This window comes from Vulpes vulpes, chromosome 13, assembly GCF_048418805.1.
Source record: "Vulpes vulpes isolate BD-2025 chromosome 13, VulVul3, whole genome shotgun sequence".
In the NCBI taxonomy this organism is placed as follows: domain Eukaryota; kingdom Metazoa; phylum Chordata; class Mammalia; order Carnivora; family Canidae; genus Vulpes; species Vulpes vulpes.
Window position 1 is genome coordinate 125,702,554 of NC_132792.1, and position 24,125 is coordinate 125,726,678.

The following is a 24,125-nucleotide window of genomic DNA, read 5'->3' on the forward strand; positions in this document are numbered from 1 at the left end:
TAGAAATTAGGTTTTGGATGCCAAATATGATGTTTCTGTTACACATCCAAGTTTAAGTCCTCTACTAGACATCGATGGCAAACAGGCGTTTTGGGGAGGGAAGGATCTGTTTGGAAGTCCATCACCATAGAGACTGTTTGGAATCATAGTGAAGGCAAGACATCTGAGGACTGAGTTCTTGGGAGGGTACTCCTAGAATAAGGATTCAGAGATAAGGAAACAGTAAAAGTTTGAGAAAATGGAACTACTGATGAGGGAAGTAAGAGATTGTGATGTTCTAGAAACCAAGAGAAGGGATCCCTGGGTGGCTCAGTGGTTTGGCGCCTGCCTTCGGCCCAGGGAGTGATCCTGGAGTCCCGGGATCGAGTTCCACATCGGGCTCCCTACATGGAGCCTGCTTCTCCCTCTGCCTCTATCTCTGCCTCTCGCTCTCTGTGTTTCTCATGAATAAATAAATAAAAATCTTTAAAAAAAAAAAAGAAAGAAAGAAAGAAAGAAAGAAACCAAGAGAAGAGGTCTTCAGGAGGAATGCGTCATCAAACGTATCAAATGTTATTAATGACTAATACTCTGCAAAGAAAGTAGATCACATTTTGAAAGTATGTGGGAGCAAAATTGAGATAGAGAGAAAAACTTCTAGACTTGAAAGTGACGACCTGGGCCTCTGTCCCAGCTCAGTAGCTTGACAGGTGTAAGTAGCAGACGTACCAGGCATGGTAGTAGCCCTGGGAACGTTTTAAGAGCACTATAATAAGTACTGGAAGAGTGACGAGTAAAAGAATCCTCTGAAGATTCAGCTGAGATTGAAGAGGGAATTGTAATGGTTCTAGTCAGTATGTTTATGTGATTTCTTACCCCTTTAGATGTGGGATAGAAAGGTGAGAAGGTAGAGACTGGTTTATTCCAATATTGGGAATTTGAAGGGGTAGAAGGAAAGAATGCAGTGCAAATAGGGGGCAGGATAAACAAGCAGCATAATGTACAATTTAAGAAAGACTAGGTTCCCAAGTGATTATATCATTATCAAAGTCAGAGGAGCCCACGTAGCCCTCCATCCAAGCAATATTTGGAACAAGAGGATCAAGAACAAAGTATCAAATGACTATCCTTGAGAAAGATAATGTAGTGTTCATAGACAACCGAGGACAACTGTGCTTTCATTCTCTGCATCAAAGTGAAAAAAATCATAAAGAAAAGAGAAATAGTAGTTAAGGAACAGTGAGAAGACAGTGTGGTGCCTGGATAGTGGGAGAGCAGGACAGGGCTGATCTGGGCAGTGCCCTAGTTTTGAAAAGAGGAAGTTAGGACCCCAAATTTAGAGCTTAAATGTGTTACATCTTTCCTATGGGGAAAAAAATGTATAGATTGCTAACCTATGGTGTCAAGACAGAAGAAGTACATAACGTGGGAGTGCCCATGGTTTAGTTGAGAGTAAGTGAAATGGAGCACAGACCTCTCTGCCCTATTCTGGTTATTTCCCACCTGCCTCCTCCCCTTCTGGGTCTTTGTTATTGCTCTGATGGAGGGAGGAAGGAAGTGCTTTGAACTTGCCATATCTTGATTTCAACTGGCTTCTGATAGAGCAGGTCATTAAAGTCTTGCATTCAAGTTGGAGAAAATACTGTGAACAGAGTGATTGTGCCCAGTTAAGGAGATACTGAGCATTTGAATGGGAGGCAGTGGTGTGGAGCAGAAGTGACCCTAACATGAGCCTTAGATGTGGAATCAGAACTGACTCTTTAACTGCAGCCTGAACAGGTTAATTTCTCGGCACCTCAGTTTCTTTTTGCAGAATGGGAATAAGAAAGCCTACCTTGCTGAATTGGTATAGGGGTGAAAGGACCTGAATCCCTTGTCCCTGACCAGCGCGTTAGAGATCTCTTCGTTCAGTTCTCTGCCATGTCCTATTCCTGACCCCTCATGAAATACCCAACAACTGCTCGACAGGATGGGGCAGGAGGAGGCAAATGAAGGCAGAATTTTAGACCATCTGCAGTAGAAGGGAGTGGTAAATTGGAGATGATTGGGAAAATAAATGTGAGAAGAACTTTTCTCTGCCTCATGTCCTCAAGAAATAAAATCCTATTCCTATGAGAGAAATTAGATTTAAAATTCATTAGTTACTATTTTGCCGTGGGTGAATATAAATGAAACTGATTTTCAGAAGCTTTTTCATTAAAACATTAGACTTCTATTGCACACTCAAGCATTTTTAGCCCCCTTCATTTATAGTCCTGATCAACGAGTGGATTTTTTGAAAGGCATCACATTGTTTTAGCCACTAAGTTTTATCACTGTTATTTTTAACTTTTTGTTTTGACATATTGCTTTTAACTGTAATTAAAAATTATTGGCATCTGTGTTTACTTTTTAGCTGATGCATACCTTATCTTCATAGCAGAAACTAATTAGTATGTGAAGTATAGTACTATTAAATCTGCATTAAGGGGGAAGAATTCTAATCTGATCATATGTAAAATATGGTAAAAAATACATTTTAACATTTGAAAGATATGTACATGGTATTAATTCTGTTCACATTCTTATGATAAATATTGGTTTAGCATTTGTTGCCATATATCTTGCCTTGGCTTCTTCCCTGTGGTTAGGCAGATTGCAGAATTTAGGAAAAAACTAATCTTCTATCCTGAAACTTACAAAGTGATTTATAAAAATAACTATTGTATGTGGTAGGCTTATTTTAAAAAATAGAATGGGGCACCTGGTGACTTAGTCGGTTAAGTGGTTAAGCTTTGAACTCTTGATTTTGGCTCAGGTCGAGATCTCAGGGACATGGGATTGAACACCCGTCCTGTAAGACTGTACTTAGCGGAGTCTGCTTCTCCCTCTCTCCCCCGCCCCACTCACTCACTCACTCACTCTCTCTGACTCAAATAAGTAAATAAATCCTTAAAAATAAAAAACAGAATGAACTACCCTCTGGAAATATTTTCTGAAGTATTAGAATATCTTTTCTGGTTTCAGATGGGTTTCACACTTACCTTTCTGTAGTCTTTTCCTGGCTGGCTGCTTCCAGCCACTTAGCATCCTCAAGCATAACCTGCAGAAATGTTATCTCTTCTGTGTATCTTCTTCTGACTGCCTGCAAAGAGATGTTTCTTTTGAGTCACGCTCGCTCGTGGTAGAGGCAGGTAACTTTTGAATTATGACTGTTAGTTTTATATCTCAAAAAGATTTCAAAATGGTCCCCCTTTTTTTCCTGCTCCTACTGATACCACAGTAGTCTAACCTATCCTGGTTTCTCTCTTGGACTCCTTGTTGTTTCTGCTTGATCCTTGCTATTTTTGTTGTCCTTCTACTCAGAGGAGCCTGCGTAAACTTTTAAAAATAGAAATTAGATTATGTCACACCCTTGCCTCCCACATCATCACATTACCCACCCTATATAGTCTTTCAATAATGTTAGTTTTCTTTCATTATGTCATTTATGATCATAGATTCCCCCATTTTTCTTAATATCAGTCATCAGAATTAGTAATTTATTTGAAGTTGGATATTTACCCATCTGTTATGTCTTCTCCACTAGCCTGTGACTCCATGAGCAGAGAGATTATGTCTTTTTTTTTTTTTTTTTTTTTTACCACTTTATACCTGCACTGTCATTAGCATTTAAGTGCCCATCAAGGGTTTTGGCTTTTAATGAATTTGGTTGTATTTGTCACAAAGTAGCCACTTGTGTAATGCCGTATGTATTTCATGTTCATTACAAGATGCTCCTAAACTGCAGTAGCCCTGGCTCCATTTTTCCTCCCCTTACCCTTATCATTGATCACCATCTGTGTAGGGAGACAGAAAGTTCCCTGAGGGCAGAGATCCTTGTTTTTTTTGTAGTTGTTGTTGTTCAGGGACCTATTTGCACCCAGTAGGTTTGGTTGCATATTTGTGGAGGGAATGGGTGATTGATTTAATGGAATCATACACTCCTGACATCTGGAATTTATTCCTGTGATAAACAGTTCAGTTCAACAAACATTTATTGTCTATTGTGTGCTAACCACGATGCTAGGCACTGTGGGTGTTAGAAATCAGTAAGTCATGCTCTCATTTCTGCTTCTGATTTAGTTTGCATTAAGATGTGTGCTGTTCTAATTAGTTTAGAAACTGTAGTATGATGTGACTGACAGAGGCTTTTGAATTGTTTGAGCACGTAAGCCTAATTTTTATTAAACAGATAATTCAGGAGTGGTTTCATACCCATGCTTTGTTTCACTATTAGTTTTAAACTCTGTGTTGTAAATAACACTTGGCTTGTTCAGATGAAGCTGGTCCTGCCCTCTTGGAATGGCTTCCGGGGCTTAGCATTTTTGATCAATCTATTTCTCATTTATCTTCTAGGTCTGATTAAGGTCAGATGATAAATATAATGCAATGACCCAATGTTTTGCTCTCCACATCTTACTTATAATTTAATTGTGATTTGCTGACAGGGTGGAGACATTAATCCAGCAAGAGCCTTTAGGCTCTTGCTGGAGGCAGAGACCAGAGAGACCAGCTGTATTAATTTCAGCAGTGTCTTCCTTTCCTTTCTTCTTTAAGAGGCTGTTATTTTTGAAATATGAAACATTCTTCCAGTTTTCCATATGTTGAAGAAAATCTCTCCTAGTTCATTTTTGATGTCAAGATGAGATTTATTTACAAGATTGGGGAAATACACTTATTTTTGGTTTGAAATAAACCCAGATTTTTAAAATTGTCACCTAAGTAGGTTGTGACTTTTTTTTTTAAGAAGCCACAAACAAAAAACATACAAATTTTATATTCTGTTGCTATTTGTAAAATGTATAGTTGATAATTAAATCTTATCTGTATATTCTGTGTTCCTATTTTCAGGAACTGATTTTTTCTTTTAAGTAGGAGACTTAGAAATTCTATGTTCTTTACTGAAATACATCCTTTATATCCTCCTGAATAAAATATACTACAAACATGGGAATATTAACTACTCCATGCCTGAATGTTAGCTGTTAAGGCATTGCCTCAAAGGAGAAAGGTTCACTATTCAATCACCGGTGTCCCTGATAACTATTTGGTGACTTTTATATGATTATCAATATACTTTGATTAACTATGAGTGTATATGTGTTTATTACACCTCACAGGCATCTGATATTTTTGTCTCTGGGTTTAACCTCTTCTGGTCTTAGAGAAATAGTGAATATTTTCTATTGCTGGTGCTTAGTCCATATATTAAAGGTTTACCTTTTTCTTTTGTAGGATGAAGTGGCACATACTCTAACGGAAAGCAGAGTGTTAAAGAATACTCGACACCCCTTTTTAACAGTAAGTGACTGAGGCCAGGTGTGCTCACCTGACCTTTACGTTCAAGGGAGGGCAGGTGTACTCATCTGATACTTACATTCACAAGAGTGTTATTGCAAAACTAAGCCATGAAAAATCTCATTTGTCTACGTATGCCATTTTCTTCGTAGACAGACTCTAGGTCGTATTTCTTTCGAATGATTGCAGTGTATGGCTGAAGTTTACAATATGTGTGTGTTTGTGATCCTCCTCTTACATGGCCATTACTTTTCTGAAAGTTTTTCCCCCCATGAATGTCACTGCCTTAAAAAACAAAAAACCATAGAGCAAATATACAGAGACCACTGAGAAAATGGTAGACTTACAAGAAATTCTTAGTATCAAATGTAAGGATTTTGTGTTTCCTCTGCTTAATGGCTTCTGATACATATTTCAGTGATCAAGCAGCATTGTCTCCAGATGTGAAAGGCAGAAAATCTTTACTGAATATTTTTCATAGAAATTGAAACCTCCTATAGGTAGAGAATACTTGAAGAAACACAGGACTCCTGAATACAAAAATTAAAGATAGGATAAGTCATGATATGTTTTCTTGACTGGACAAAGTGTAAACAGTGACTTACATGCATATTACTTGTTTTGAAAGAAACTAATTTTTTTAGGCCTATACTTAGATTGCTTATAATAGAGACATAATTTGTTCTGGTTCTAAAGAAGTATATTAAGATGAAAAATAACTCGTAGAAAAGAAAGAGGAAAAAGAAGTAACAGGTAGATGTTCCAAAGGAGGAGCCTTTTAGAGATTTAGGATTATGTAGTAGGAGTTTTTTCAGAAAAATAGTTACATACCTAGGCTTACTTTGTTACATTGCTGTCAGTCTGTTGTCCAGTGTATTAAGATAGCTCTAAAGTTCTGATACCTTTATAACTTATACAGTTAAATGAAACAGCTTTGTTGAATTCACTCAAGTTCTGCACCCAGTATGCAAAAAGCAGTGTTGAAACTGTATTAGGAGCAGGAGCATAGCTACTCCAGCTGTATTCCTTAGACTTCCTCTTTTGAAGATCCTGAGGGTGGGGACCTCAGGAACTAATACAGTTGCAAATAGCACAATATATTGACAGGTGCTCATCACAATTACTAAGTGTATTTTTACTTAAAATTTTAATTTTAACTTTTTCCCTAACAATAGCCAGTGCTGATCTAAACAAAATTTGTTTTGTGTTCTTCCAAAGTCTTCAACACTTTTAAGGAGTTAAATAGACTCGTCAGGACAAGAACAATTCATTTCATCCCTGGAGCTTACTGTTTCTAAGTATTCTATTTTGGTATCGTTATAAGAATTCTGGATTATAATGTAACATTTTTTCTTTTTCATTTCAAGTCCTTGAAATATTCCTTCCAGACAAAAGACCGTTTGTGTTTTGTGATGGAATATGTTAATGGGGGAGAGGTGAGTCAAGAAGTAAATCCGCCACTTGAATATGCATGGTAGTATTGTCATCATTTCTTTAATTATTGAAGATATAAGTTATAATGTAACAGTTCTCTTCTTCCTGGCAAGGATTTGTGGGTAGATGGGAGCTGAATCCTTTATAATGAAACATACTGATCACTAATTTTTTTTATGACTGCTTTTACATATTGGAAAGCATAATTATATTCTTTTTTTCCCTATGTTTTTTAAATGTAAAATATTTTATCACAAATGTGCTTTTGGAAATCGTGTTATTTAACTTTGAAACCTGGAAATACAGGATTTATGATGCTTTGAAAAGTTCTTTTCAAGTGTTTGTGAAATTGGTAAAAGATTTATCCCATTTTAAACTCACTTGAGCAATAGTCCATAGGCACGTCATGGCTAGTTCTCTCTTCTTTTACATAGTAGTTAGAGTAACTTTGACTATATTTAAGAGATTTGAAAGGTTTTTGTAGCTTTGAAGAGAAATGCAGTCAGCGTAGTGGTACATCTCACCTCTTTGTTCCCTGTCCTTTCTCCTCCCCATTTTGGATTGTGAGGGAAATTTATAATTTACTGGCACACTTAACTGGAAATATTTCACATTGTGGGTTTTCTGAAATAAATATAATTATTAAGTAGGGGATTGATTGTATGTCACAGACTTTAAAATAGTCTTATTTTTCAAAAATAAGTGGATTAAATATCCCCTATGGAATATTTTCTCCTGTAGAATTATATGACTTGTAGGAATTAATTGCAAAAATGCATTCATTCATTTGATAATCACATTTTAAATGCCAAGGCAGTGTGGGTTTATCAGAATGTGCTAAGACATGATCCTTTCTATGAAGGAGTTTGTAATTTATGTTGTAAGTGTACTATAAATTAGAACATATATAGTGAAAGATCTAAGTGTTTATAAATTCATATTAGAAAGTACTTTATGAAAATAAAAAAAAGAAGATGCTTTGTGGGTGATTTGGCATTAAGGGTAGACCTTTGATTCTTACTGAGATCTCAGTAGGGGAACTGATTTGAGATACTTCAGGCAGAGAGAGGATCACGTGAACAGAATCACCAGGGTGAGCACAGGACTGGAGGCACTTGAGTGGTTGGAGGAGAATAATCCAGGCATTGGACTCAGAGGTGTCTGAGAAAATACAGAGAAGGTGAACATCATAGAATGGCACAGGATTGGTCCATATTCATGACCAGTGAATTGGGTATGGGTAGAAAGAGAGAAGGATTAAAAGTGGCTTTGGGTTGGAATTGGGGATAACAAATACAGTGTACTTAAACAAAGAATATGTTGAGGGTAAGATTATAAATGTGGTGGTTTTCCCTAAGGTTCCTAGGAAATGTGTATGTGGAAAGAACGTGAGAATATCAGAGAGAGTAAGTGGGGAGTCAGAACTGTGGGTACAGATTAGGGAGCCATTTTTTTAATAGGGATTATAATTTATGTTATGAAGGTGGATATTTCCCATTTTATGGGGAATTAAATGGTTGAATCCTCTACATTAGTATCTATCGACGTAAAAAGTGCTCATTATTTTTGGAGCCAGCAATTTCACTTCCAGGAATTTATTCTACAGACGTATTCAGAGATACACCACAGAATGATATATGGATAAATAGATTCATTGCAGCATTTGTAGAACCCTAGATAAGCATTCCGTAAGGAGACTGCTTAAATTAATTATGTTGTATCCACGCAGTGGAATACTTTATATCCATTAAAAAGAATGAAGGTAGCCCAATGTGGGCTAATAGGGAATGACTTCTAAGATACATTCTGAAGTGAAAGAGACAAGATGAAGAGGATAAAGCATGCCACCATTGTAATAGTTAAAAGAAACTAGGACCATGTGCGTGTGATACATGTTTCTGTGTATGCGTTGACTGTCTCTGCAGGTATGCACTGAGCATTAGTGTGTACCTTTGGGAAGATAAGCCAAATGGCTGGGTACAGTGTGAGAAAGACAACTTTTTAAATTATGTGTTCTTGAGCAGTTTGTGTATTTTGTACCACAGATATATATTATATATTTAAAAAATGAAGGAAGGAAGTTAGATGGACCAATGTGGACGGATGGATAGATACATGACCAGGGAAGACCATAATATCAGGAAAATGATAAATTACAAACAAAAACCTGGAGAAATACTCTTAAATTATAGAAATAGTCTTACACAGTGTCATAAATTTACACCTGTTAATAACAATTATCACTTTGTTTTAAAATTACCTATTTACTTGTGTATCCTTCCTGCTGGACTCTGTGTGCTCCTTAAGGGCTTTTTTGCTGGTATAACCCCAGCACCTTACACACTACCTGGCAAAGTAGGAACTAGACAAATAATTTATTGGGTTGTTTGAGTGAATAAATTAAGTGAATAGATGAATAAATTCTCTCTGGAGCAAGGATCAACAGGGATGTTTAAACTAGAAACTGCTGACAAGTAGGAAGAAAAATAGAAAGTAATGTACTACATAGTTTATTTTGGGAAAAAACTTGAAAATGTTTTTTTCAGGAGGGAGTTTCTTTGAGTGTCTTTATAAAATAGGCATTTTTTTGAGGCTTTGTGCAAGTCACTCTAGTAGGTAATATGGGATATAAAATCTGAATTAAACCTGGATCTTACCCTCAAAGAGTTTATAGTCAGGTGGGGGAGATAAGGTACAAAGCCCACACTAAGTGTAAAGTGATAATTATTGCTTTTATCAGAACTACATATGAAGAAACACAGGACTTCACAGGAGGGAAGAGGGTCTGTGTGGTGGGAAGCCTCCTGGGGGGGCCCGCTGCACCCATACTCTCATTCTATACCTAGAGTACTTCTGAGATTAATTAAATGATAATTGTTGAAAAAATTTTACACACAAAAGCAGATTTTCAGACTAGCCAGATGGTTTTCTTTAGCACTGAAACTCCTACATTATTTCTCTCTTTTTTCAGAATTTCTGTTTTGAGAATGTGTTATAAAGACTAAATTATTTAATGGATTGCAGCAGGTGAACTGATTCTGTATGTGGTCTGTAATTTTCAAGTGCTTGGATCATAATCACAGCATTGCCATATATATATGTATATGTATATAAGAAATATGTATATTAGTAAAAATGAAAGTTTTATATATATAATTTCCCAATTTTTCTTTCTTTTAAAAAATTATCAGATACACTTTTTAATTATCAGATACACTTTTAAATACAGTTTAGATGTACTTTTGAATGTACTTTATGAATACTAACAGTTATTTAGTTCTTGAAACTTAATGTGATTATTTCTGTTCTTAAATGTATCATTTCTGCAAAGGAAACCTATGTTCACTATATCTTTCTTGTGACTTACTTGATTTTGATTTTGCTTTAGGTTCATTGTGACATTTATTCTGCCCAGGGATGCTTCCTAGAAATTTAGAAAACTCCATTGCTATAGAAAAAACCCACTAAAAATGGTACTTATGTTTGGAAATAAGGTTGAAATAGAGGTAAAGTAAGGGAAGCCATAAGCTCACACAGACACTCCATAAGTTACCCTGTGGGGAAACTCTGGGTGGCATCTAAGAACTGTGGGTAGGAGATGCCCAGCCTGTTGAAAAAGAAGCTCTGGGAGTGCCTAGGTGGCTCAGTCACTTAAATTTCCAACTCTGGATTTCGGCTCAAGTCATGATATTGCAGTGTGGGATCGAGCCCTGTGTGTTGGGCTCTATGCTCAACGGAGAGTCTGCTTGTCTTTCTCCCTGTGTTCCTCCTCTCTCTCTCTGTGTCTCTCAAATAAATAAATAAAACGTTTTCTTAAAAAAAGAAAGAAAGAAAGAAGGAAAGAAAACGAAGCTCTGATAAAATGTTGCTCACCAAAAGGGCAGCATCCTCAAATCTCTTTATATCCAACCACTGCCCTGAGGTGGGCTTATTCAGTGGGCCTATTGAAGTAATTATATCTAGCCCAATTTTTACTTAATTCATGCTTGTCTTGATTTTTAATTAGCAATAGTCTCCTTTTAGCCTATGTTCTGGAATGTTTATCATGAAATATACATAAAACAGAGTACGAGACTGCATGGAATGTAGCATGCTCATGGCCATGCTTTTTATTGTCCCTGTGTTTGCCAGTGTTGCTTAAAGCACTAAATAATCTTGATGGAAGTGGATTGAGAGAGGATATTGATGTAAAAAATCGATAAATAGATAGATACAGTTAGAAAGGAATGGAGGAAGGAAAGAAGGAAATGGTGATTCTGCCGTTCTTCTCAATAACTGTGTTCACAGAGTCACCTTAAGATGAGAAATAAATTTGCTATTTTACGCTATGTCAGTTTATACTTGCCACCCACTGAGTTTCATGGGACATAAACTCTGATGTTTAAAAATACATAGTTTTCATAAATCATTGTCATTAAGCACATTGTAACTACAGATATCCGTCTAAAGAAACTGTGGTATTTCAGCACTGGAGGAAGAATTGCTGGGCTTAACTATATTGAGACAATATGTTGGGTCTGCAGTGTAATACCTTCCTCAGGAATTTTCAAGAATGATTTTGATTATACTTGATAATTTATGTATGAACTTTAGAACCTATTCCATTATAGTCCATTTGCCTATTAAATATTTAACGAGTACGTACCATCGACTGGACCTCAGCAGATGCAGAAATAAGGAAAACATAGTACTCTCTTTTAAAAGATAACTATCTAATTGGGGTTATAGACAAGAGAATATGCATGTACTTTATAGTGTCATTATTGCTATGATAACACTGCTTGTTGTGGGATACAGAGAATGGGCACTGGAATCAATCCAAAAAGGAAGAGAGAAGAGAAAGGGGGAAGATGCCAGGTAGGAAATGAAATCCTTCCTCAAGTGATTGCTAAGCTAAGACTTTAGCTTAACTATAAGTTCGATCACTATGAATGAAAAGGAGCACATTTCTGTACAGAGGAAACAAAATATGTGGAATGTGCAGGAATATGCCAATCCTCCCCCACCTGCCTAGCTATATAATACAGTGTATTGGTGATGCATAAAGTCCTGCAGAAGAAAGCCAGAAGATTCTGAACAAATAGCTTCGTATTAGGACAGATTTTCTCTCCCAAGTAATTTAGATTTTATCCTGAAGACAGTGGAGCATCATGGAAGGATTTCTGTAAGAAAATCTTTCAGAATATTTTGTAGCAATATGAAACTTGGATTGAAGAAAACAGAATTGGAAACCAGGAAAATACTTGAGAGGATACTGTATTTAGGTTTTTAGTAATCCATTTATAAACTTATAGGGTCATTAATTGAAGCAATATTAGAAGGAATAAAATTCTAATCATGTTTAGGTACTAGAATTTCCAGGATTGATTGATTTTTAAAGATTTACTTATTTATTTTAGAGAGAAGAGATAGTATGCATGTTGAGGAGTGGTAGGGGGGTGGGCAGAGGGAGAAGAGAGAGAATCCCAAGCAAACGCTGTGCTGAGCATGGAGCCCAACATGGGGCTTGATTCCACAACCCATGAGATCATGACGTGAGCTAAAACCAAGTCAGATGCTCAAGTGACTGAGCCACCAAGTGCCCCTAGAATTTCCAGGATTTAATGACTAAATGGAAAGAGAAAAATGTCACAGTTTCCTGTTTACTGCTTGGGGGTAATTGTGTGGATACTGGACTGTTCAAAAAATCAGGAAACACAGGATTAAGAATGAATTCTAGTGTGATTATCTTATATTTGAGGTACCTAGTGGGGCTAACAGGGAGGTAGAGTTAGGTCAGATATACAAATAGGCTTAATCAGGAGTGCTAAAACCAAAGAAGGGAAGAAATGTCCAATGTGAGAAAAGTATGTAAAGCTAGAACATTAGTGGCCAAGAATGGTGCCTGGAGATACCAACAGTAGGGTTGTTGGTGTTGAAAGAAGCCTAAGGAGCTTCTTGGCAAAAGGACCCAGGCAAGAGAAGCCTGTGAAGCTGAGTATGGTATATTAAGTATTACTTTGTAGAGTGAATCCTGCAAGATAACAATTGAAAAAAGTGCATTGGATTTGACAAATACTAGCTCCTAATCAGAAGCATGGATTTTTCCTTTTTCTTGGGTTGATGCAAGGTGTGAACCTTGGCAATAGAATGGAATGTACAACACTTGGTTTGGATCTCAAGGTTTGACAATGAATTCAGAGCAGCCTTGGATAAACAGTCATCCAGCATCTGAAGAACAAATTATAAAAGCACCTGAGTAATGTGACCAGTAACACTGCTCCTAACATACCCAGATCAACTCTCTTTTGGTAGCTTAGGTATTAAATTTACAAATTTACATAAGCAGTAACACTGCTCCTAACATACCTAGATCAACTCTCTTTTGGCAGCTTAGGTATTAAATTTACAAATTTACATAAGAAGGGACACCTGTAGTTAAGCTTGCCCTCACAGTTAAGCTTCTGCCTTTGCCTCAGGTCATGATCCCACATAGGACTCCCTGCATGGAGCCTGCTTCTCCATCTGCCTGTATCTCTGCCTCTCTCTCTCTCTCTCTCTCTCTCTCATGAATAAATAAAATCATTTAAAAAAATTACATGAGAAAAATATTCTGGGAAAAAAAGAAAAAGTAAAGTGAAAACTGACTAAGATGGTGGTGGTTTAAAATGCCTCTACATAGGGGACATGTGACTGGCTCAGTTGGTAGAGTGTGACTCTTGATCTTGGGATTGTGAGTTTGAGCCCCACATTGGGAGTAGAGATTACTTAAAAGTAAAATTCTTTAAAAACTAATAATAATAAAAAACAAAAATACCTCTACTTAGGACTCTTCCCCCAGATCTTACCCAGCCCTGTTTCTTTCTGGACCTCTATAAACCTCTCTCCAGGCTGAAATTGGAAGTTAAGATATCCATTAGGGCATAAATGAAAATCACTGTGTAGAAATGTATACTTGTCTGATTAAATTCTTCACAGTCCTCTACCTATGTGGATACGATATGGATGAAACTGACACTTTCAGTTATTCGCTATTCTTGCCTATACTTAGCCCATGGTACACTATATTAATTATGTTGATAAAATTCACTTCATTTTTTTCATTTGCCTTTCAATTTCATGCCAATCTTGAGATCTTCTCATATTTGTTTCAGATTTTCATTATTTGGCTGGCATTTTTGTCTTCATTGAACCAAAATCATCTCATTTTAAATTCACATGAGGCAGAAGTGCCGACAGTCATCATTCTAATTCTACTTACTAATTTATGGAGGTGTGATTTGGGTGATTTTTAAATTAAAAGTATCATCTTATATTCACAATGATGATTTTGAAAGTTTTACTAAATTTATATGTATATAAATATCTTTATTGTCAGTAGTCTGATGAGTTCATTTTTTAGCTGTTTTAGTTATTAATATATTATGTAGGTTATATCAGAATTCTATAGCTTTCATCTAAAGCTTTTTCAGGGATCCCTGGGTGGCGCAGCGGTTTGGCGCCTGCCTTTGGCCCGGGGCGCGATCCTGGAGACCCGGGATCGAATCCCACATCAGGCTCCCAGGGCATGGAGCCTGCTTCTCCCTCTGCCTGTGTCTCTGCCTCTCTCTCTTTCTTTCTGTATGACTATCATAAATAAATAAAAAAAATTAAAAAAAAATAACTTTAAAAAAACTAACTTTAAAAAAATAAATAAATAAAAAATAAAGCTTTTTCAGAAATTCCTAAGCCAAGAAAGTTACATTATAATATTCACTTTAACATATAAAGTTGAAGGCAAAATAAATTTGGGAATATTTTTAGTATATACTTTAGTATATACTGTATTTTAGTATACTTTTATAATAAATTTCAAGACTAGTTTTCTAAAATAAATCTTTAAACCAATATATCACTCCATCTAAGGTAACAATTCAAAGCCTTGACTAGCCTCAACATCTAAGAGGCTTATTTACTTTTATTTCTGGAATCTCAGATGAGGTGACTGAACTGTAGGAGCTGACCAGGTTATTGTACAGCACCACATTTTCAGGATAATTAAGCTTCTCACACAAAGGTTGGATTATCCAGAGTGAGCATACAAAAGAGAGAAAACCAAAGACACAATATATGTACAATTGGTGACCTTGAAGAAAAAAACACAGGTCATTTCAACATGATACCTAAATATTAAGAATTATAACTGCGTTACCCCCCCCCCCCCGAGTATAATTTCCAAGCACAGTATTTAGTCATTTGTGTTCTGCATCTTTCACTTAGCATAATACTTTAAAAAGTCACAAAATGGTTGTATATATCAGTAGCTTGTTTCTTTTTATGGATTTACTTCATTACATGGTAGTATCATAATATGCTTATGCAATCATTAGTAGATAGACATTTGGGTTCTTTGCAGTTTGGGCTATTATGAAAAAAACTGAATATTCTGGTACAAAACTTCATATGGACATACATTTTCAGTTATCTTGGGTAAATATCTAGGAATGCAATTTCTGTATCATTTGGTATGTTTGTTCAACTTCTTAAGAGACTGCCAAATTGCATTTTGCGTTTTTAGTATGTTACTTAATGTCGTCACCACACTTGACATGGTTAATCCTTACATTTTACCCCTTTTGTTGGGTGTGTAGTGGTATCTTGTAGTTTTTTGAACTTCCTGGACAACTAATGATATTGATCATCTTTTCCTGTGTTGATTTGCCACTTGGAGATTCTTTCTTTCTTTTTTCTTCTTTCTTTCTTTCTTTCTTTCTTTCTTTCTTTCTTTCTTTCTTTCTTTCTTTATTTCTTCTTTCTTTTCATAAAGATTTTATTATTTATTTATGAGAGACAGAGAGAGGCAGATATATATGCAGAGGGCAAAGTAGGCTCCCCGCGGGAAGCCCAATGCAGGACTCAATTCCAGTTCCCCGGGATCACAACCTGAGCCTAAAGTAGATGCTAAACCACCGAGCCACCCAGGTGTCCCTGGATATCTTCTTTTGATAGGCTTTTTTAGAAGTATCTTTTGAAGGTGAAATCTTCAAAATTAGATGAAATACATTTCGTACATTGTGTGTGTGGTTTGTGCGTTTTGTGTTTAATTTGCAACATGTTTTCCTCACCCAAATTTAAGATTTTTCTCCCATGTTTTCTTCTAAAAGGGTGAATAGTTTTAACACTAACATTTAGGTCTGTGATCCATTTCAAGTTAATTTTTGTATATGGCGCTATATTAGAGTCAGTGGGTTTTTTCGTTTTGTTTTAGATTTAGATATTTAATTGTTCCAGCATATTTGTTGAAAACAGTATATTTTTCATTAAATTACCTTGACATCTTGGTCAAAAATCATTTGACCATGTACATGAGGGTCGATATCTGGACTCTGTATTGTTGCATTAATCTATATATCTATCCATTCTTATACCTACCACACTTGATTTTAACACTTTCATGACAATAAGTTAAAAGTCTTCCACTTTTGCTCTTTTTTAAAAAAATTGTTTTTGACAACCTTATTTCCTTAATATTTCCACATAAATTATAGAATTAGCTTGTTGATTTCTATGTAAATGTCTCCTACTTTTTAACTGAGGTTGTATTAAACTATTGATCAATTTAGAGAGAATTGACAGATTAACAACATTGTGTTCTGATCCATGAACATGGTATATCTTTCCAATTATTTAGATTTTCTAAATTTTTTTCAACAATATTATATAGTTTTTAGTGTATAGGTCTTGAACATTTTTTGTTAAATTTATCCTGAACTGTTTTATGTTTTTGATGTTATTGTAAGTGATTGGTCTTCCAAATTTGATTTGTTGGTTGATAATATATAGAAATGCCATTGATATTTATTGTCCTTGAATTTTGCATTCTTGCTAAAAAAAGTTTTGAGATATGTTGAGATTCTCTGTGTAGATGATCATCATGTGAGAAGAGGCACAATTTTACTTCTTTCTAATCTCATGCATTTTTCTTCTGTTATTGCCTAGGACCTCTAGAACAGTGTTAAACAGCATAGTGAGAGCAGACATTCTTGCCTTATACATGATTTTAGGGTGAAAGCATCCATATTTTCACCAAAAAAGTATATTGTTAGCTATAGGTTTTTCATAGATGCTGCCTCCATCAAGTTGGAGACCTTTTTTTTTTTTTAATTTATTTATTATTATTCCTAGTTTGCTGAGATTTTTAAGAAATCCTGATAAGGTATAATATTTTGTCAAATGATTTTCCTGTATCTATTTTGATGGACATATAATTTTCTTCTTTATTCTGCTAATATCTTGAATTGTGTTGGTTGATTTTTTTAATGTTAAACCAATTTTGCATTTCTTATATAAACCCAACTTGGTTATGAGGTATTATCCCTTTGATGTTTTGTTGGATCCAATTTACTAAAATCTTATTAAAAATTTTAAATATTTGTTCCTTAGTAATATTCTTTAGGTCTCTCTTTTCCCTATCCCATGTAATGTCTCAGGGTTTGGATTTAAGTTAATGCTGAACTCTTGAAGTGAGTTGGGAGGCATTGCTGCCTCTTCTGTTTTCTGGTAGATTTCATCACTGAAATTTTTGGACCAAGAATTTTCTTTGTAGGAAGGTTTTTAACAATGAATTGAAAGAAAAAAGAATATATATGTGTGTGTGTGTGTGTGTGTGTGTGTGTGTGTATAGCCATGCATTTTATTTTTTCTTGAGTGAGCTTTGATAGTTTATGTTTTTCTAAGAATTTGTTCATCTAAATTTTTAAGGTATTTGCTTAATATTGTTAATAACATTCTGTTGTTACTGCATTAGTGTCTGTAGGGAGCAATGGTTAGTGTCTCTCTTTTAATATTGCAGTATGTGTCTTCTCTCTTTTTATTTCTGATCATTCTTCCTAAAGGTTAATAATTTTTATGGATATTTTCAGCTGTAGGTTCGATTGGTTTTCTATTATTTTGGGGTTGTCTATTCATTGATTTTTCCTCTTTATTATTTCTTTCCTTCTGGCTACTTTGATTTAATTTGCTTTTCTTACCCTTGTTTCATAATATGGAAACTTAAAGCATTTATTTAAACCTTTTTTCTTTACTAATATAAAATTTTAATGTATAAACTAACCTGTAGAAACCAATTTTATATTGTACTTACATATGAATATAGCATCTTTTGCATATGTATTCTCATGTTTTTTATTTGTTAGATCTGTTCTTTTCCTAAATTTACTAATTTCTCATGTCATGTTTTCATTGACCAATGGTCTATTTAAAGGTGTATGTTTTCCCAATAAGGTTTGTTTATCATTCAGAAATGTTTATTGAGTGCTTATTGTGTTCTGGTCTTAGGGTGCACTGGGATGATTAAAACAGCCATATTATGAAATAAACTCAATAAATGTATTATAATAGCAATGAACAGAACCCTGTGGTATGAGAGAGAATAATGGAGAACCTACGTAACTATAATTTGAGTTACTCGTTTGAGGAAGTAGCACTTAGACTGAGGCTTGATAGCAAAATATTTGGGGAAGCAGAAACTGGGGAAGAACTGCCTGCACAGAGGCTGTGGTGAGGGCAGCTTTTTGAGAGTGAGACCCTGTGTAGGTCACAGTTATAGCTGTACTGATCTTTCAACAGAGATGTGCTGTATTCCTGTTCTTGTTCTATACTTTGAGAAGCTGTGTTCTATGATAAGTTATTTCTCTTACGTAGTTCATATTATGCAATTATGAAGGAAATTTATGAAATTTCTTCTTACTAGAATAATTTATACATGTATCATCTCAAATTAATAGAAACTATAATTTTAGTATGATAAATAGATGATATGCTTTAGAGACAACCTAAGTTTGAATCTCAGCTTTACCACTTAATATAAGCTATATGATGCTGGGCAAATTTTATAACATCTCTAAGCCTTAGTTTTCTCATTTCTGAATGCAGATAATGATTTTATCTATTTTATAAGAGTGTTTTGAGGACTATGCATGTAAGTCACTTGGTACAGTACCCAACAAGCAGCAGTACTCAAAAATAGTGCTTCTCGAGGGGCGCCTGGGTGGTGTAGTCAGTAAAGCATCCAACTCTTGGTTTTAGCTCAGGTAGTAATCTCAAGGTCATGGGATACAGCCCCGTGTAAGGGCTCCGTGCTCAACCAGGAGTCTGCTTGAGATTCTGTCCCTCTGCCCTTCCCCACATACACTCTGTCTCTCTGTAAAGTGAATAAATCTATTAAAAATTAATGCCTATTGTGATAGATAGTAATGGGAATAATCACTTATTACATTTAGTCATCTGTAATTTGGAGGTGACATGTAGCTTTTATGATTGTTGCTAGAATGTACTGCTATTAATGCTCAAAAATGATAATGTTTATTATTTTTATTGTACTGGTATTGGATATATTTCACAAATAGCCCAGATATTTCACATATATCCTAATAAATATAAATATTTTAGAATAATTACCTTGAGAACTTTTTACCTTCTTAAAAGTATATTTTCCAAATGAAGAAATCTATTAATATTTAATGTGATTAGAACTGAGCAGTTTCTTCTTTAATCTTGATAATATGGTTTTAATAAGATATTTTAATTTATTTTAATTACAATATTGGATTGGGAATTTAAAATTATTTTTTAAAGGAAACTATTTTTTGTACTTTTCATATTATTAAGTATTTTTAGTAGGTGATTTTTTTAATCCCAGAAAATTTTCTTTTTTTTTCTTCCAGAAAATTGTCTTAACTTGTATTGCATTACTTCTTTAAAAATTGCCAATGTACGAGCTACTCTTTCAGATATCAGGCACCTAGTTGGTAAACTAGAATTCTTATTTTTTCAGACTTGTAAGAAAGAGGCCAAGAAGTAGACAAATAGGACTTGAGGCCTTAGCTAATAATTTATGGCTAACACAGTTGCCATCAAACAACTGTTCCACTGTCCAGCAGCTCTGACTTTAGATCCTTTCAATTTTCTATGGCATCCTAAAGGATGTATTTCTTGAAATACAAATTAAACTATGTTTTAAGATTTTATTTATTTATTTATGAGAGACACAGAGAGAGGCAGAGACATAGGCAGTGGGAGAAGCAGTTCTCTGTGAGGAGCCTGATGTTGGAGTCCACCCTAGGACCCCAGGATCATGACCTGAGCCAAAGGCAGATGCTCAACCATTGAGCCACCCAGGTGCCCTGAACTATGTTATTAGAATATGACATTTTTATACTTATGTCTGTATCACAGTCATTTCTGAAAGAACCTTACTTAAAAACTACAAACATAGATTACTTTGCATTAATTTTTCTGTTGAAATAAATGCAAACTATGAGCTTAGCTTGTGAAAAGGATAGACATTATCTGGAAGATAATTATATGAAGAATTGCCTGTTAAATGTAAGAATACTTCCATTTGATCCTATAAAATTAAGTATTGAGGTGTTTATTTCATAATGTAATTAATAATATTCCAATTGTGTTGTATTTTCGGTAGACTGTGTATTTGTCCCCTTCTCACCAGAAAACTCATGTGTTGAAGCCTAACCCCCAGTGTGATGGTACCAGGAAGTGGGGCCTTTGGGAGATGATTGATTAGTCATGAGGGTAAAGCCCTTGTGGGAGGAATTAGTCCCCTTATAAAAGAGATCCCAGAGAGTTTACTTGCCCTTCCTCCATATGAGAATGCAGCAAAAAGACAACCATTGGTGAACTGGGAAGGAGGTTGTCACCTGACACTTAGTCTGCCAGTGCCTTGATCTTAGATTTACCAGTACTATGAGAACTAAATTTCTCTTTTTTATAAACCTGCCCAATCTTAAGTATTTTGTTATAGCAGCCTAAACAGGCTCAGTAAGTGTCATTGCATTGTTTCTCTGTGGGTGAGCCAGAGCCATTCTCTTAAGTCTTTTTGTAAACCCAAGGGACCTCTTGATCTGCACATGATGCAGACTGACATGTCTTGTTGCTTAATTAATTAGTCATCTTCAGGATATTCAGGTTTTAAGCTCAGTGGATATTATAATAATGTCATCATTGGAAATAAGCATATTTTGTTACTCTCTAGTTCACCTTTATATATATATATATATTACCAAGGAATGACTGAAAAATATAAAAGTAGTATTTGCAAGAAAAAAACTGAATTTAAAATCTTAATAATTCTTTTTTTTTTTTTAAGATTTTATTTATTTATTCATGATAGACATAGAGAGAGAGGCAGAGACACAGGCAGAGGGAGAAGCAGGCTCCACGCAGGGAACCTGACATGGGACAGATCCTGGGTCTCCAGGATCACACCCTGGGCCAAAGGCAGGGGCTAAACCGCTGTGCCACCCAGGGATCCCTTGCAGTGATAATTCTTAGAAATTTTCTATTTCTAGATTTTTTTGTTTTTTGCAAAGTTTGTTGCATTAAAAAGTAAACTTTTGCAAAGTGAAGGAAACCACCAATGAAATGAAAAGGCAACCTACTGAATGGAAGAACATATTTGTAAATAATACATCTGATAAAGGGTTAATATCCAAAATATATTAAAAATTTACACAACTTAATATAAAAAAAAACTCTGTTAAAAATGGGCATATGACTTGAATAAACATTTTTCTAAAGAAGACATGCAGATGGCCATCAGACACATGAAAAGATGCTCAACATCACTCGTTGTCAGAAAATGCAACTAACAGTGACGATAGGATATCGCCTCACACCCATTAGATTGTTAATAAAAGCAGAAAAATTAACAAGCATTGGTGACAATGTAGAGAAAAGGGAACCTTTGTGCACAATTAGTGGGAATTCAAACTGGTGCAGCCACCATGGTGAATGACATGGAAGTTTCTTAAATTAAAAATAGAATGACCCAACAAATTCCACTTCTGGATATTTACTCAAAGAAAATGAAAACAGTAATCTGAAAAGATATATGCATCTCTATGCTCATTGCAGCATTATTTACAATAGCTAGGATATTTGAAAGCAACCTAAGTGTCTACTGGTAGATGATTGGATAAAGAAGATGTCATATATACATACACACACATACACATATAACTTACTTTTATTACTTTGTATATACACCCGTGTATATATACAAATATACACATATACAATGGAATCTTACTGAGCCATAAAAAAAGAAAGAAGTCTTCCCATTCATGACAACATGGATGGATCTGGAGAACATTATGCTAAGTGAAGTGAGTCAGAGAAAGACAAATACCGTATGATTTTACTTATATGTAGAATCTAAAAAACGACAAAACAAAACAAATCTATTGATAAATACAGGAAATAAGCTGTGGGTTACCAGAGGGAGGAGGGCGAGTAAAATAGGTGAAGGGGACTAAGAGATACAAAATTTTGGTTATAAAATAAATAAGTCATGGGGATGTGGTGTACAGCATAGGGTTTACATGGTGTCTGGTGACAGATCATAACTAGAATTACTGTGGAGATCATTTCATAATATATAAAAATACCAAGTCACTATCACTATGATGTATTCCTAAAACTAGTAGGACATAATATGTCAATTTTTCTTGAGTTAAAAAAAAGAATAGAACTTTTTCAAAATACAGCAATTTATTTTCAAAAAAACATTATTATTGGTTTTGTAATGAAGTACAGTCTTGTTTATTTAGTAAGTCAATCTATTTTTTTTTTGTAAGTCAATCTATTTACATTAGTGTTTTCCTACAGCATGACTAAGTACAATACACAAAAAAATATGTAGTCTTTCCCTTAAAGGAGCCTAAATTTCTAAACATACACTTTTTGCCTGAACACCAAGTAATGCATTATTATTTTTGAACAAAGGGACGTTCAGTTATTTTATATGATTTTATTATGATTCTAATAAAAACACTTTATCTTTAAAACTGTAAACTCTATTTTCCCTCTAAATAATTATTTGAAAAGTATTTTTGAATTTCCCTTTATTCTTGACATATTAAGCACATAATACATGTGTGCATAATACTAGGTGTGGTGCCAAGAAAGCAAAACTATAGGGTACTTGCCTAGTCTTTCTCTTTTCCTTGTGTATCTGCCAAGAAGACAGTTATAATAGAGTATTAAATTTGTCACAAGGGTTAATGGTACATGTATTTGAAAGCTTTGTACATTTTTTACTGATGATAAATGTAACAACTGCATGTTCGTTGCAGAACATCAAAAAGCCAAAGCTATTTCAGTTCAGTTGAAAAATTTGACTGCTTTCTATAAGCTAATCACTGTGCTGTGTACCTAGTATGTGATGTGAACAAGACAGATGGTCTCTGTATTTAAGGAATGCATGGTGTTTTGGGGAATTAATATTAAACAAATAATCACAAGTAATTTTCAATGTATAAAACAGAAAAACCACTCTAAATCTCACCATCTTTAGCAATAATTGCTCTTAGCATGTTGGTGTATTTTCCTGGTTTTATACCGTACACATATTTTCCATTTTATTCACTATTTTAAAATATATCCTAATTGTCTAGTGATTGATTATATAGATATACTGTAATTTATTAAGTCCTAACCAAATTTTTGAACATTTAGATTTTTCCATTACCTAATCAACTTTGCATAGGTATAATCTACATACAATAAGACATCCTCACTTTAAATATACAGGTACATGAATTTTGACAAACATGTATATGCATGGAGTCCCCATTATAATAGAGAGGTGGACTGTGTCCATGGCCTCAGAAAGTTCTGCCACAGCCTGTCATGCCATGTCTCATTCCATCCTGCACCCACACCTGGCCCTAGGCAGCCACTGACCTGCCTTCTGACACTAAAGATTTGATTTACCGTGTCTGAAATTTCTTTGAAATGGATTCATACGATATTTTCCATTCTGTGCGTTTCTTTTCCTCAACCTACTGTTTTTGAGTTTATCCATTTTTTGCATTTCTCCCTAGCCTTGTGCCTTTTCTTGCTGAGTCTTGATGCAAATCCTGGCTATAGGAAGGCTTGTTAATCTACCCTGCTCTTGATGTACATTTGGATTAGTTCCACTTACTGCTTATTATTAAAGGGGATATGCACATTCATGTACAAGTTTTCTTTTCTCTTGGATAAATACTGAGGAGTACCATTGCCGAGTTTATAGTAAGCATATGTTTATGTTTTTTTTAGAAATTGCAAAACTGTTTTCTAAAGTAGTGGTGTCATTTGACATTTCCAATACTGATTTTATGAGAATTCTTGTTATTCCACATCCTCACCAGCACTTGGTTTGGTCAGTATTTTAATTTAGTTCTTCTAGTCAGTGTATAGAAGTGTATTATGGTTTTAAGTTGCATTTGTCTGATGATTAATGATAATAAGTGTCTTTTCACAGACTTCTTGGCTGTTCAAATACATTTTTTGTGACCTGTCTAAATATTTTGCCTACTTACTGATTGGATTGTTTTCTTATTGTGTTATAAGAGTTCTTTATATGTTCTGAT

The 24,125-nt window shown here is 34.9% G+C and overlaps 1 protein-coding gene and 1 long non-coding RNA gene across 7 annotated transcripts in view; one reads left to right on the forward strand and one right to left on the reverse strand.

Moving 5' to 3' along the window:
* Positions 1-3,287, reverse strand: part of LOC140594983 (uncharacterized) — a 52,363-nt gene extending 49,076 nt beyond the window's left edge. The window contains exon 1 of the long non-coding RNA XR_011996325.1: positions 3,003-3,287. This is a non-coding gene — a long non-coding RNA (uncharacterized lncRNA). The remainder of the gene's footprint in view (positions 1-3,002) is intronic.
* AKT3 (AKT serine/threonine kinase 3) overlaps positions 1-24,125 on the forward strand; it is a 307,964-nt gene that overhangs the window by 207,820 nt on the left and 76,019 nt on the right. For 5 of the 6 annotated variants that reach the window (XM_072732864.1, XM_072732866.1, XM_072732867.1 and 2 more), the window contains 2 exons: positions 5,236-5,301; positions 6,666-6,734. In XM_072732864.1, coding sequence (XP_072588965.1) covers positions 5,236-5,301; positions 6,666-6,734 — 135 coding nt within the window. The remainder of the gene's footprint in view (positions 1-5,235; positions 5,302-6,665; positions 6,735-24,125) is intronic. The other variant, XM_072732865.1, reaches the window with a different exon arrangement.